The 12,901-nt window shown below is 42.3% G+C and overlaps 1 protein-coding gene across 3 annotated transcripts; it reads left to right on the forward strand.

Moving 5' to 3' along the window:
- The first annotated feature begins 301 nt into the window (after positions 1 to 301).
- On the forward strand, positions 302 to 11,269 carry LOC118117743 (cytochrome c oxidase assembly factor 1 homolog). 3 transcript variants are annotated; one of them, XM_047342060.1, is made up of 6 exons: positions 302 to 437; positions 1,419 to 1,556; positions 5,257 to 5,364; positions 8,644 to 8,795; positions 9,163 to 9,239; positions 9,363 to 9,536. In XM_047342060.1, exons 3-6 carry the CDS (start codon positions 5,271 to 5,273, stop codon positions 9,373 to 9,375), a joined length of 336 nt encoding a protein of 111 aa, XP_047198016.1. In that variant the 5' UTR covers positions 302 to 437; positions 1,419 to 1,556; positions 5,257 to 5,270; the 3' UTR covers positions 9,376 to 9,536. The 3 variants fall into 3 exon arrangements, with proteins under 3 accessions (XP_047198016.1, XP_035026142.1, XP_047198015.1); XM_035170251.1 differs by lacking the exon at positions 9,363 to 9,536 and adding an exon at positions 10,918 to 11,269 and having other exon boundaries at positions 305 to 437; XM_047342059.1 differs by lacking the exons at positions 302 to 437; positions 9,363 to 9,536 and adding an exon at positions 10,918 to 11,269 and having other exon boundaries at positions 1,412 to 1,556.
- Positions 11,270 to 12,901: the final 1,632 nt, after the last annotated feature.

Consider the following 12,901-nt stretch of genomic DNA (forward strand, 5'->3'; position numbering starts at 1 on the left):
TAGTAATGCATATGTAGCTGGTAGTGAAATGTCCCTCCAGAGCTACTGTAGGGATGGGTAGACCTTAGCATCTCCTACTTCCTGGTTTCTAATTTGTCTGGATGCATATATTAGCCATGATCTTTAGCATGCAGTCCTTTTTGCTATCCTTGTAGTATCTATTACTTTCCCCCAATAAGCTAATAGATCTTTGTATCTGCCATGCAGTGCTAGTATTGTGTACTGAACATGTGTTTCCTGTCTTTGTGCGATAGGAACGGTGCCAAACATGGCCGTCCAGACGGTGGGGGGGTTGGTGACGCTGTTTCTCACATGTACTTTGCACCCCCCATAATCCCATGTTTGGTAGTTGTTGTTTGCACGTCCTTCACAATTTATATTATTCTCCTCCACCATTTGCTTTACTTTGTAGTGTGTGTGTAGGGCACGTGAGCGTGGTGAGTACTCCGTCCCAGTATAACTTTATATATATATATATATATATATATATATATATTTACAATTAAGTCTCTTGTATGGATTCACTTTTCTGTTTTAATATAATGTTTAAATTGTCAGTTGCTGAATAAATGGTTGTAATCTTGGGAATTCCTAGTCTCAGTCCATCTTTTACTGTCATGGGTCGTCAATGATCTTTGGGCCTTTAGTTGAGTCAGTATTAAAGGGTCAGTACACTATAAAACTTTAAATCCAGGACTTGCCTTGGCCCATGGTCACATATAGTAATAGTGTAATATATATATTAATGAGATGACTTAACTCCTGATCACCAATACAACCAATGCTATTAGGAGGGTGGGTGTAGGTCAGTAGGCAGAGAGGGTCTGTGGTTTGAACCCTGGCTTCTCCAGTCTGCATTCTGAACTGTCTTTGGGCAAGATACTGAAAGTGCCGTCAGTGTAGCAATAGTGTGTGAATGTGATGTGTACTGTAAAGAGCTTTTAGTTTTCACTTCAAGCTCTTTACGCACATTTAGTTGTGCATACTGACAGGCTTTTAGTTGGACAAAGAATGAATCTTAGCAGTTGTGAAAGGAGCTGAACAGAAAGAGCTCATGTTACACCTGTCTTAGCTTCTCTACGTTGGCTTCCTGTGAAATTCAGAATAGAATTCAAGATCCTGCTCCTCACAAACAAACCCCTTTATATTCGAGCCCCATTGTATCTTTAAGACCTGATAGAACGCTTCTCTATTCAAAGGCAGGCTTACTTGTGGTTCCTAGAGTTAAGAGGAGTATTACTGCAATTATTGTTAATAATATTTTTTTAAGTATTATATTATAACTGTTATTACAGTAATCATAACCAGTACACAATGGCTCCTGGTCTCTCTCTCAATTTTCTTTCCTCTCAATCCAACAGTTCTTCATGTGTATATTTACTTTATATTTCCTGTCCCTTATTATGATTTGTTACGAGACTACACACACCGCCCGGCCGAGCACGAGTGGCAGACGCCAGAGTGTAAATGGAGCGAGCCCACACCCAATTGGCGATAGTCTGTGTGACGTTTACGGAAGTAAACAGAGCAGCGTCGACCTACCGGTTTGACAGAAGGTGAGAGGTTTGTTTCGTTTTGCAGTTCTGTTGGTGCAGTGCCCCATGTGAACCTGTGTTTGGAATGGGATGTTTATTTTGTTCTTGTTTGTGTGCTGGATGTTGTGCAGAAGATTTTAATAAACAGTCTGAACTTGGTAGTCCTGGCGTCTCTCGTTAGCCAGGTTGGCTGCCATGTAAAGGAAAGTTTGAAGTTCTACCCATGTGAAAACTCCATTTCCTCCTATGTAAAAAAGGGCTCTCGTTACACTCCAAACAGCCCAGCCGTGGGCATGATGTGAACATGGGTTACCACTTAACATGGTAAAAACAGTGACGGTAAAAAAAGCAACAACAAGGTTACATTATAGCAGTAAAAAGACAGATATTTTACATTAAAAACAATTCTGTTACATAAATAAATCACAGATTAGAGCAGATTTTAAAAAAGCGAGTTTTTTAAGTAGGTGAGAGAGGGAGAATGTCTGAGGTGTTGGGGGAGAGAGTTCCAGAGGGAGGGGCAGCGATGGAGAAGGCCCCCTTGATGCTGATGAACTGGTGGTGGTCAGAGAGGTATGATTTTAACCGGGAGAGGGCGGTGCCGTTGATGTGGATGGAGGACTCAATGCGGGTGAGGAGGATGGAGTGGTTGATGGTGTCACTAAGGTCAAGGAGGATAAGGATGTTGAGGGAGTGATCTTCAGAGGAGAGGAGGAGGTCGTTTGTGACTTTGATTAGGGCGGTTTCAGTTCTGTGATGAGATCTGAATCCGGATTGAAATGGTTTGTATAGTTGATTGGAGTCCAGGTGGGTTTTGAGTTGGGAGGCAACAGTACGTTCCAGTATTTTTGACAGAAAGGAAAGATTGGAGATTGTTCTTTAGTTGTTGGGGATGTCAGGGTCATGGCCAGGATTTTTGAGGATGGGTGTGACAGAGGCGAGTTTGAGGGCTGGGGGAACAGAGCCAGTAGACGGGGAGGAGTTGATTATAGGGAGGATGAGCTGGCGGAGAGCAGGGAGACAAGCTATGACTAATGTAGTGGGGATGGGGTCCAGGGAGCAGGTCGGAGTCTTAATGCCATAAAGCGATTAATTGAGTTCTGAGGGGGTTATGGGGGAGAATTGGGAGAGTGAGCGGTCAGTTAGGGGGGAGACTGATTCATGGTGGGGTGGAGAGGGGCTGTTAGTGGCTAGTTGTTTGTAGATGGTCTCGATCTTTGATTGGTAAAATGAGAGGAAGGAGTTGCATTTATCAGAGTGGGGGAGATTGTCCATGGGTTTGAGAAGTTTGATTATTGTGGAGAAGAGGACCTTGGGGTTAGCAGAACTGGAGTGGATTAGGCCAGAGTAGTAGGTGGAGCGTGCTGTGTTGAGAGCGTCTTTGTACTAGTGAATGTAAGCTTTGTATGCCAGGGTGGGTACTGCGAGGCCGGTTTTATTGCAAAACCGCTCTAGTTGGCGCTTTATTGATTTATTAGACAGAGTTGAGGGGTGAACCAGGGAGCAGTGTGGGTGAAGGAGACAGTTCTGGTTTTGAGAGTGTGTCGTTGTAGAGATTGAACAGGTCTGTGGGGGAGGGGCTCGAGGAGGGGGTGAGGGTGGAGAATGTTTCAGTGAGATGGGCTCACAGGGTTGAGGGCCAGATAGACTTGATGTTACAGAGATTGATGGTGCGCGTGTGTTTGGGTTCTGGGATGGGGAAGTCGATGTCCATGATGATGGCGAGGTGGTCGGAGATGGTGAGGTCAGAGCCAGAGAGCTGGTGGATGGTGATTCCGGTGGAGCAGACCAGGTCGATGATGTGGCCACGGTTATGGGTATGGAATTTGATGTGTCTGCTGAAGTTGAAGCAGCTGAGTATGTCCAGAAATTCTTTGGCTAATTTACAGTCTGTGGAGTCGATATGAATGTTGAAGTCGCCCAGTAGCAGGATGGAGGGTGAGATGGAGCAGAGCTGGGTGAGAAATTCAGATAAGTCGGAGAGAAAGGACGGGTTGGGTTTTGGGGGGCGGTAGAGCGGACAGCAGCGGGAAGGCTCAGCCCGAGGAAGACCCCCTGAGCGTGTGGTGACGGCCTCCCGGGGCATCCGACGGCGGTTCTTCCCCGTGGTGGATTGACAGGCTGCCTGACCTGCGCTGGCCACAGGTGGAGTTGATGCGGCGGTGACAGGAGCAGCCGTGGAGGACATTATTGTTGGGGTTCACCATGAAGACAAGCCAGTCCTTGTTCACAGTGTCAGGTAGCTTGCTCTCTATGGACCTAGTTAACAGTGGGTTTTTGATGGCACCTTTGTTTCCAAGCTCTGTGAGATCTGCCAGGGCTTTCTCCACTGTCTGGATCAAGTCAATAACTTTTCTTGGCTGATTTGTCCTTAAGACAGGAATTTTCTCCAGTTTTCCCATTAATCTCCAAGGCGATTGTAGACTTATTTGCAAATCTGTTTTCGAGCATTCTGATCATGTCTTCTGCAGTGTTGTATGTAGACAGCCGGAGGTCTCTGGAGATTTTTTCATCCATGCTGTCCAAAAGTTGCATCTTTTTTACTTCATCTGAACCGGTTGGTTCTCCTTGCTTTTGCAGGCTTTCCCATACCCTCTTCCATCGGTGGAAATTACTTTTGCAGCCATGAAATCTAGGAAGGCTCGTTGGCTTTATTCTCACAATCGGCGTGGTCTTTGCTTTTGGTGTGTTCGCCGCATTTGCTGCAGCTGCCATTGAAGCTGTCACAATTTTCTCCTCTTCTGCAATTGTTAGAAACGTCATGCTTGAGTGACTCAAATGAGCTTCCTGGGTTTTGTGTCGTAACAATACACTGGAAGTCTCCCTACGTGGCCTTGGCCCACCCCCCACCTCATCCCCCCCGCCCCCCCCCCACTCGTTACGCCGGGTTTACACCGGACGCAGCGAGGCAGCGCAGCGCCGTTCCCAAGCGCGTTGGCGTTGGCCAATGTAGGGAGACTTCCAGTGTATTGTTACGACACAATTCACAGGAAGCTCATTCGAGTCACTCAAGCATGACGTTTCTGACTTAGAGGAACCATAACAAAACACGCAAGTGTTTTTTCCCCAGAGTTTTTGGGTTGGTAGACATGCCAGATACCCACATTAACGTGTAGAAGCACTAACAAAGTGGAATTTGCATGCTATGTCCCCTTTAAATGAAACTTGGTCAGATGTATCCTAATAAAGACACTGTATGTTCTTGATGTAGTTTTATCCACCTCTCTCAAAGCCATTTCTGATATTTTATGAGGTATAAAACCAGATCCCCTGGTTGCAGTATTTGTTGTTTGAAATTAGAACAACCAGATAACTGGAGCCACATACATTGTTACAACTTTTATAATGCTACTTGCACATATGATCATTTTAATAATGTACAGCCCCATTCATGCTGTGGTTGAGGGAGGTAATGCAAAAGCTCAGGTAGCCTATGTGCTTCTTAGATGTGGTAATTAATATAGCAATAATTTACTTTAATTTTACTCTATCAGAATATTGTGTTCTACACAGACTCAATTTTTTCTTGTAGATTTTTTGTTTGTCTGTTTTTTCCAACTCTGTATTTGCGTCAGTGTGTGTTCTTTATTGCTGTTGTAGCGTCCAGTTGTTTTTAGAACATTAACAACGTGTCTCTTCCGCTACATGTTTGCCCATAGTCTTCTTCTACTAAAGTCTGAAGCTGTTGTTGAGATGTGAATGTTATTTAACACTCTCACAGGAAAGAAAGCAAAGATGAGGGTTTCCAATAGTCATCTGCAGCAGCTCGCCATCTTCACCACTGTGCTGACTGGTGGAGGGGTTGGCACCATGTACTATCTACTTCAGCGTGAGTACAAATGAGCGGGTGTGTGTGTGTGTGTCAGTTGCGTGTGTGTAAATGCAGGTTATTTTGTGTGTAAACCAGCACAAGAGAGTTGGGATGGGTTCATAAATGTCTATGTGCATTTATGCTGTATCCCTCCTGCTTTGTTCTCTTACGATTCATATGACACCATAAGCATCCTTCAGTCCTCAAAGACTATGATAATATATGCGCCTCAGTAATATCTCCTCAATGTTTGGTGTGGTGTTCTGAACGAACACTGTAAAGGCATTTTTAAAGAATTTTTTTCAGAACGGTTATAAAACTCCCACCTATTTTCAAATACCCAAGAAAACCATCTTATCTAATTACTACACAACCCTAGCCAGCAGGAGCAACCAAAAGCAGAAGGAAAGCACTTGCTGTGCTAGTTACATCACACACATCCTGTGGCAGGGGCATAGTCACCAACAGAAATACAGCCTACATGGTGGAAACAGAACTGTTGTGTGTGTGTGTGTGTGAGCCACACTAGTCATGACTGCAAATTTTTTAGACGCTTTGCATTACAGTTTGTTAGATGCAAAACACAGTGTCTTGCTTTGATGGAAGGATTTTGCCAGCAACAACAGGTCAGTCCACCAGTGCACGGCAACCTGCATCCAAGCAGCCACAACCTACCTGACAGCTTTAGTGACCCAAGCTGGGAGTTTGCTACGTCTGAATGCCTTTTTGTTGCAGCTGCACCCCCAGGTGTTACTAGAAAATCATATGCAACATATTAACAGGCATTCATGGAGTTATCATTTACTTGGATGACATGGAATTACTAGAGTAATACTAGAGTAATTCCATGTCAAATCATCACACATTTTGGCCGCACCATCATAAATATGAATACAATTTGGTATGCTGATTTGGTCATATAATAAACCCGTAATTAAGGGAGATATGGGCTAACTAATTTTGATGTTTGTGACTTTGACTGGCCATATCTCCTTTAATATAGGTTACAGCTCCAAATGTATCAAAAATAATATGCTATCCCCTGTGGTGGCAATTTCTGTTAATCAAGCACAAAGTCAAACACTTGTCTTTCTGTAAGTTTAATCCAGCATCTGCAGATGGACTCACAGTACACATCACCTGAATGACATGTACAAATGAGCAACGAACAGAGATGAGAGTTGTGTTCTTATAACCCACAGCCCCCTCCAATTGGGTATGTAAAGGTATCCTGATGTCTTCAGGGTGGGAGCTATCCTGCCTTCATGTCTCTGTGGGCGACCCCTAGAGTGAGACCCCAGATATGAGATCCCAACCATTTGCAAAGAGACACCATAAAGTTAAGGCTTCAAGAGGCCATAGAGTAAACATCTCTGAGCAATAATCGTAAACCTAAAGTTGAATGATTTAAACAAACAATTTGGTCAATCTTCCACATACACGTCTGCTCAAGCAACATCACATCCACAAATGACAAAATTTCCATTACACCCCCATTTGAAAAATAACTAATTTAGTTGATCTGAAAATTGGTCAAATTTTCACTTAGCTGAACATGTTATAAAGACCTCCAGAAATTTTTGAGTGCTGAAATATCATTATTTATCAGGCATATGCGAAATATCAGTGCTCTACTCCGTTGGTGGGCTCCAAGGACACTACTGGATAGTTTACTCAAAGAAACACAGCATGGGTGGAATCCATTAATTCAATTAATTATCTGAGATCTCCTTTGTCAGCTGGCAGATTCAAACACTTGGCATGGTGTTGGAATCTTCTGAGTGGTTCATTACCACCTCAACATTCAAACAGTAATGTAAATGTAGTTTTGCAATAACAAGTCCTTTATTAGTCCCGCAATGGGGAAATTTGCAATGTTACAGCAGCAGAAGACGACACATAAGTAGCATGCAGTACTTGGGTGAAGGAATATAAAGAAATAGAAATATAAAACAATATATAGAAAAAATATATAAATGTGATTAAACCGGTATATACAGTGTTAAGAAATACATTATGTGTCACAATATGTACAGGAAATGGATTGCACATAACGGTTTATTTATCACAGACATTTTTACAAATGAGTATAGTATAGTAAATATTGCACAGTTGAGAATATTAAAGTGACAGTCCACAGTGGTGGTGCATGTAGTTTTACTTGGAGCAGAGCTGGTTGTAAAGTCTTGCTGCTGCAGGAAGGAACGACCTGCGATACCTCTCCTTCAGACACTTAGGGTGGATCAGTCTGTTGCTGAAGGAGCCGCCCAGTGCTGTGATGGTGTCCTGCGGGGGGTGGGACTGGTTGTCCATGAGAGAAGACAGCTTCGCCATCATCCTCCTCTGTCCCACCTCCTCCACTGGGTCAAGCGGGTATCCCAGGACCGAGCTGGCCCTCCAATATTAACATATTGCTTAAAAACTGTTATTCCATCCATGTTTTGATTCTTTTTTTATTTTGACCAAAGTATATCACAGACATTGTATTTGTTGTAAGACCTCAAGAAACTGACAAATTGTGGAAAAGGGGCATAATATCTCTTCATTAATGTCCTTGCCAGTCACCACAGTACATTGTATAGGGACAAATGCACACTTTTACTAGCCTGCTCAAGTTTGTGGCCTTTCCTAGATGTTCCAACCTATTTCACACTAATGTTGGCCATACTGCACCTCTGCAAGCCAATCAGCTGCCAAACCCAAATTGCCTGGCTCCTGGTGATGACAGGCTACTACCTGGACTTCCTCCTTATGGACACAATCACCACATGGATTTCTACCTGCTCAGCTGCTCAAAGAGCTAACCACTGATCTGATTTTGACAAACCCCACAATCATGACCTGTGATGCCACACAGTTTTGGTATTCAGCATGGCTCTAAATGACCCACTGTATTCTCCTCTTAATCTCTCATTGCAACCAAACAAAAATATTCTGGAGAGGGTGGCAATGGCATGCGAGCTGTATTTGTACATGCAGCACTTTACACAGCAGAAAACTTCACCCTGCAGTTCACACCAACCTGAGAGAACATGGTTGCAGACCTGTTTCTGTATATCTCTTGTAGTGAGAGTCTTATAAGATACGAAAAGCATATGAGATGCACACAGATAGAGCCGGCTAACTTTTCAACTGCTCTCATCTGATAATTTAAATGGTTTCATATGGCACTCTTGAGAATGAGAAATACTTTAACACAATACCTTTACTGATTATTATTATAATTATTATTGTTATTATTTTTTAACAATTCAGTTTCATTTTCTTTTTGTAATTTTATTTCTACTTTTCAAATAGAGAAGTTCACTGGGTCAGACTGGCACAGACTGTCTATGCAGAAGTTGGAAGCATGTCCTGCCGCCATGGAAAGTCTAGGTGTCCCACCTTTAAAAGTCTACAACATCCATCTGACTGACAGACACAACCGTGTAGATCAGGACACTGCGCAGGTACTGTGTTTTAGAATGTCAGCTGAAATTTTAAAACAGTTCCCATGCCCAACCTGTATGTTGTTTGTGTTGCTTGCAACTGTCCTAAAGATCCATGTTGGATTGTTACTGCCTCTCAAGGGTCAGGATATTTGAACTATATTTGGAGCTGCATTGACTCTACCCGCACATGTGGAGAGTGGCCTAACACCATTCCCGCCCAGATATTTTAAACTTGATACGACAAGCTATAGCTCACTTCTTTCACTGAGCAGTAAAACTAGGGATAAACGAGGAAAAGAAATGAAGAGAAAAGCAATAGTTTAAGCTGTCTTCCATATGTCTCATATGACACTGATCTTGATGTTGAATTTGTATTGTGTTTCAGATAAAGATCCATGTAGCAGGGTCAAAAACTGGCGGTTGTCTTTATACTTCTTCAGTAAGAGACTCTAATACCAACAGGTTAGTACACTCTCGTCTCACTGTCCTCTTCTGTGTTCACTGTAAATGATGGTTACTCTTTTTTATTTTTGTATTTTTGTTTATTGTTATATGCTGAACATACATGTATCTTTCTATTCTTAGAAAGATACAGTAATGAGGGCCTCTAGTGTGGAGCTGAAGCCAGCAGCAGCATGATTCAGGGGGCTCTTAGAAAGTCTTTCATCCCATCTAAATAAGTACTTTGTACTCACTTGTAAATTAAGGAACAAAAGACAAACAGGAGACAATTCACACAAAAGAATTAAGGCAAACTATCTGATTACAAGTGAAGACACTGACCATGTCACTTGAAACCAAACTGAATATGAGGCTTTGGAAGCTCTCCAAGCTGACATCATTGTTGTTATACTGCAGTGGCAGGTCTACTCTGGTGGAATTCAGAGGAGAAGTTGGCCAGAAGCAAAATTTTATTGTTGCTGATTTAAAAGAAATAATGGACAGGATGTGAGTAGATGGAGCAGCGAGTGGCTGACATGGAGGAGTGGAGTGTTGAAACTTGGGAATTTATCCAAAATAGTCACCAATCCTAATGCAAGTTTGTCTACATTTTAATTTTTGCTACAAATTAAGCTTGCATAAAACTCAAACTCCCACCTTTTTAACTATGAAGCTCAGGAAAATGAAAGAAGAATGTAATTGAAATGAAAGAATAACGTAATTAAATACCTAAGTGTACAAATAACCAAAGATACCTATGCCACCCATGAACACAAATATTCCTGCCAGCTGCTATTAAAGCAGTCCTGTATATTTAAACAGATGTCATGAAGATAAATATATTACCCAGGCTACTCTTCTTTTTTACCTACTGCCTGTCAAAGTGCCTCATGAACAGTCCAACAAATAGAACAGAATGATTCCAACATTTATTTGGGGAAAACAAAAACCAAAGATTAGATTTGGGACATTAACACTACCTAATAATAACTGTGTTTATTATTATTATTATTATTGGGCATGTAACATAAAGGCAATGTTGCACTGGATTAAGGGGGACCGATCTGGTAGATGTGAAACCTGGGTACAAATGGAGTATGCTTACTGCCCACATAATCTAGGCTCCTTACTATCGACCTACACCCACTCCTCAAAGTCAGTTTTGCTCTAACCCAGTGGTCTATCACTCAATCAGAATTTGGTCAACATTTAACGTTTGGATCCTTTGCACAACTCTCTCAATTATTCAATTTACCAAAATCAAAACTTTTTAGGTATCTCCAAATCAGACATTTTGTCCAGAAAAACATTATTTCCTTTCCAGGCCTTCCAGCCAGCAACACAGTTGATCATATCCTCTTATTATCCCCACATCGCAAAGGTCTAATCTCAGTTCTCTATCACAATATAAACAATATCATTCCTCACTCCCTCCAAGAAGCTAGAAGACTATGGCAGAACGACCTTGGAGAGGTAATGCCAGATGATCAATTGAAAGCAATACTTGACTTAATACACACCTCCTCCCTTAGGCAAATAAGGCTGTGTTTTTATGTACAGGAACAATGGTGGAGAACTGAATTACGCAAAGTCTTATGGTACCGTATGGTTCACACATCAGAGTCCCCCTGCCAGGTACACCTCCATATCCAATACGTTTCATTGCTGGACAAATCACTGGTATTTGTGCTCCCTGCAGGTGGAGTCTGGAGCAGGCAGTGCTGAATCTCCGAGGAGGACAGGCCATCAACCTGCTGAGTCCTCCTTCAGCAACTACCGCAGCACAAGCCCAGGCAACAGAACAGACACAGGGACTACACACAGATCACTGGAGCTGAATGTTGAAGTTGAAGTGGTTCTGCTCCAGAAGGTGCTGAATAGAAGTCTAACTATCCACTATCAGCTCCACTATCATTTGTGAAGAGACAGTTCGTTTTGATGCACAGCTCAGTGAGTGTCATTGTGCTTCTCCCTGACTTCTCCGGTTGTTGTTGAGTGTCTGTGTTTAGTTTTGAATAAATAATGTGACACAAACATATTATTGCACTTACCACTGTGCTGCACTGTTACGTTTTTTTGTTCTTTTTGAAAACTAGTAACTTAGTTTTTGCTTGTTAAAAATGTGCCTATCACTGTTAGGCATTGTTGCAAAAATATTGCCTGGGTTCTGTTTATAAACTCAGAAAGAAACATTATGGGATGTTGCTGGAGATGTCACAGTAGTACAACTGGTACATTTTAAATGAATTACATTACATTACATATTATTTAGGTGATGATTTCATCCAAAGTGACTTAAGTCATCAACCATGAGGGTACAAACCCAGAACATCAAGACTCAAGTAAGTGCAATTTGCTTCAAAAAAGCCAAACTAAAAAGTGTTATAAGTAAGTGCCATTTAAGTGCAACTAAATGTAATTTTTTGAACCAAGGTGTAGTCAGAAGACATTTCTTTAGTCTGCGGTGGAAGATGTGTAGACTTTCTGCTGTCCTGATGTCAATAAGGAGCTCGTTCCACCATTTAGGAGCCAGGACAGCAAACTGTCGTGATTTTGTTGAGTTGCAAAATCAAGCCGATTGGCAGATGCAGAGCGAAGTGAACGGGCTGGGGTGTAAGGTTTAACCATGTCCTGGATGTAGGCTGGGACCAATCCGTTCGCAGCACGGTACGCAAGTACTATTGAAGACCAGTAGAGCTGCTGCATTCTGAATGAGCTGCAGAGGTCGGATGGCACTAGCAGGTAGACCTGCCAGGAGGGAGTTACAATAGTCTAGGTGTGAGATGACCAGGGCCTGGACCAGAACCTGCACCGCCTTCTGAGTGAGAAGGGGACGTATTCTCCTGATGTTGTACAGCATGAATCTACACAAGCAGGTTGTTGCAGGGGGCAGGGGGTAGTTTTGGGGTTTTCAGAACTACACTAAGTTTGGTGTGGATCAGTTGAGTTGTTGTCCAGAAAATTGAAGGACGGATAGAAAGAAAAAGTGACCGACAGACAAGATTTTTGAACTTATCAGTAGGATTTCCTTTCCAAAACCAACATGAGCCCAAACACATAACTGCAGAGTCTGCAAAAAAACAGAAGTCAAATGGCTGATGACCTTGGTTTCCTGTCCCCCTGCAGAGAGGACAAACAGCACAGCGTGGACTCAACTACAAGTTCAGTTGATCATTGGCAAAAATGTTGATATGACCTGGCTCACAAATCTAAATTCAGTAATAGCTCCAATTTGATTCTACAGTATTTAAGTTTCAGGTCCATTAAAAAGCCAGCACCTCCACAAATGCGAAAAACATCCTCTGGAAGCCCTGCATGGAGAATTGTGCAAAAACATACTTTAGTAATTAAATTCAAAAACGATATATTTTATACACACCTACTACAGACCACTCCTACCTGTACAAGGCCCTTCAGTGCCAGTTAACCCTAAAGCTCTGATGTGTGGAGAGAGCTTCAGCTTCAACACAATCTGGACCAAACAAATTCATCATATCACTATACAGCACATCAAGAGTGTTATGAGCTTATGTTTAACACCCACAACTCCTTTTAATACCAGGTGTAAATGGGGTATGATAGTCCTCAACCTATCTTCCAAGTGAACTGACTTTTACACATTGACACTGGTAATAGAGACTGTCCTTTTAAAAATGAACCCATGGCATAGGTCATCTATGCAG

The sequence above is a fragment of the Hippoglossus stenolepis genome, chromosome 11 (assembly GCF_022539355.2).
Source record: "Hippoglossus stenolepis isolate QCI-W04-F060 chromosome 11, HSTE1.2, whole genome shotgun sequence".
In the NCBI taxonomy this organism is placed as follows: Eukaryota; Metazoa; Chordata; class Actinopteri; order Pleuronectiformes; family Pleuronectidae; genus Hippoglossus; species Hippoglossus stenolepis.

Excerpts from the sequence above, each read along its gene's own strand:
- LOC118117743 (XM_035170251.1), top strand. The coding sequence starts at position 5,271 with ATGAGGGTTTCCAATAGTCATCTGCAGCAGCTCGCCATCTTCACCACT. Across the intron at positions 8,796-9,162 it reads TAGATCAGGACACTGCGCAG|ATAAAGATCCATGTAGCAGG; the intron begins GTACTGTGTTTT and ends ATTGTGTTTCAG. Across the intron at positions 9,240-10,917 it reads AGAGACTCTAATACCAACAG|GTGGAGTCTGGAGCAGGCAG; the intron begins GTTAGTACACTC and ends TGCTCCCTGCAG.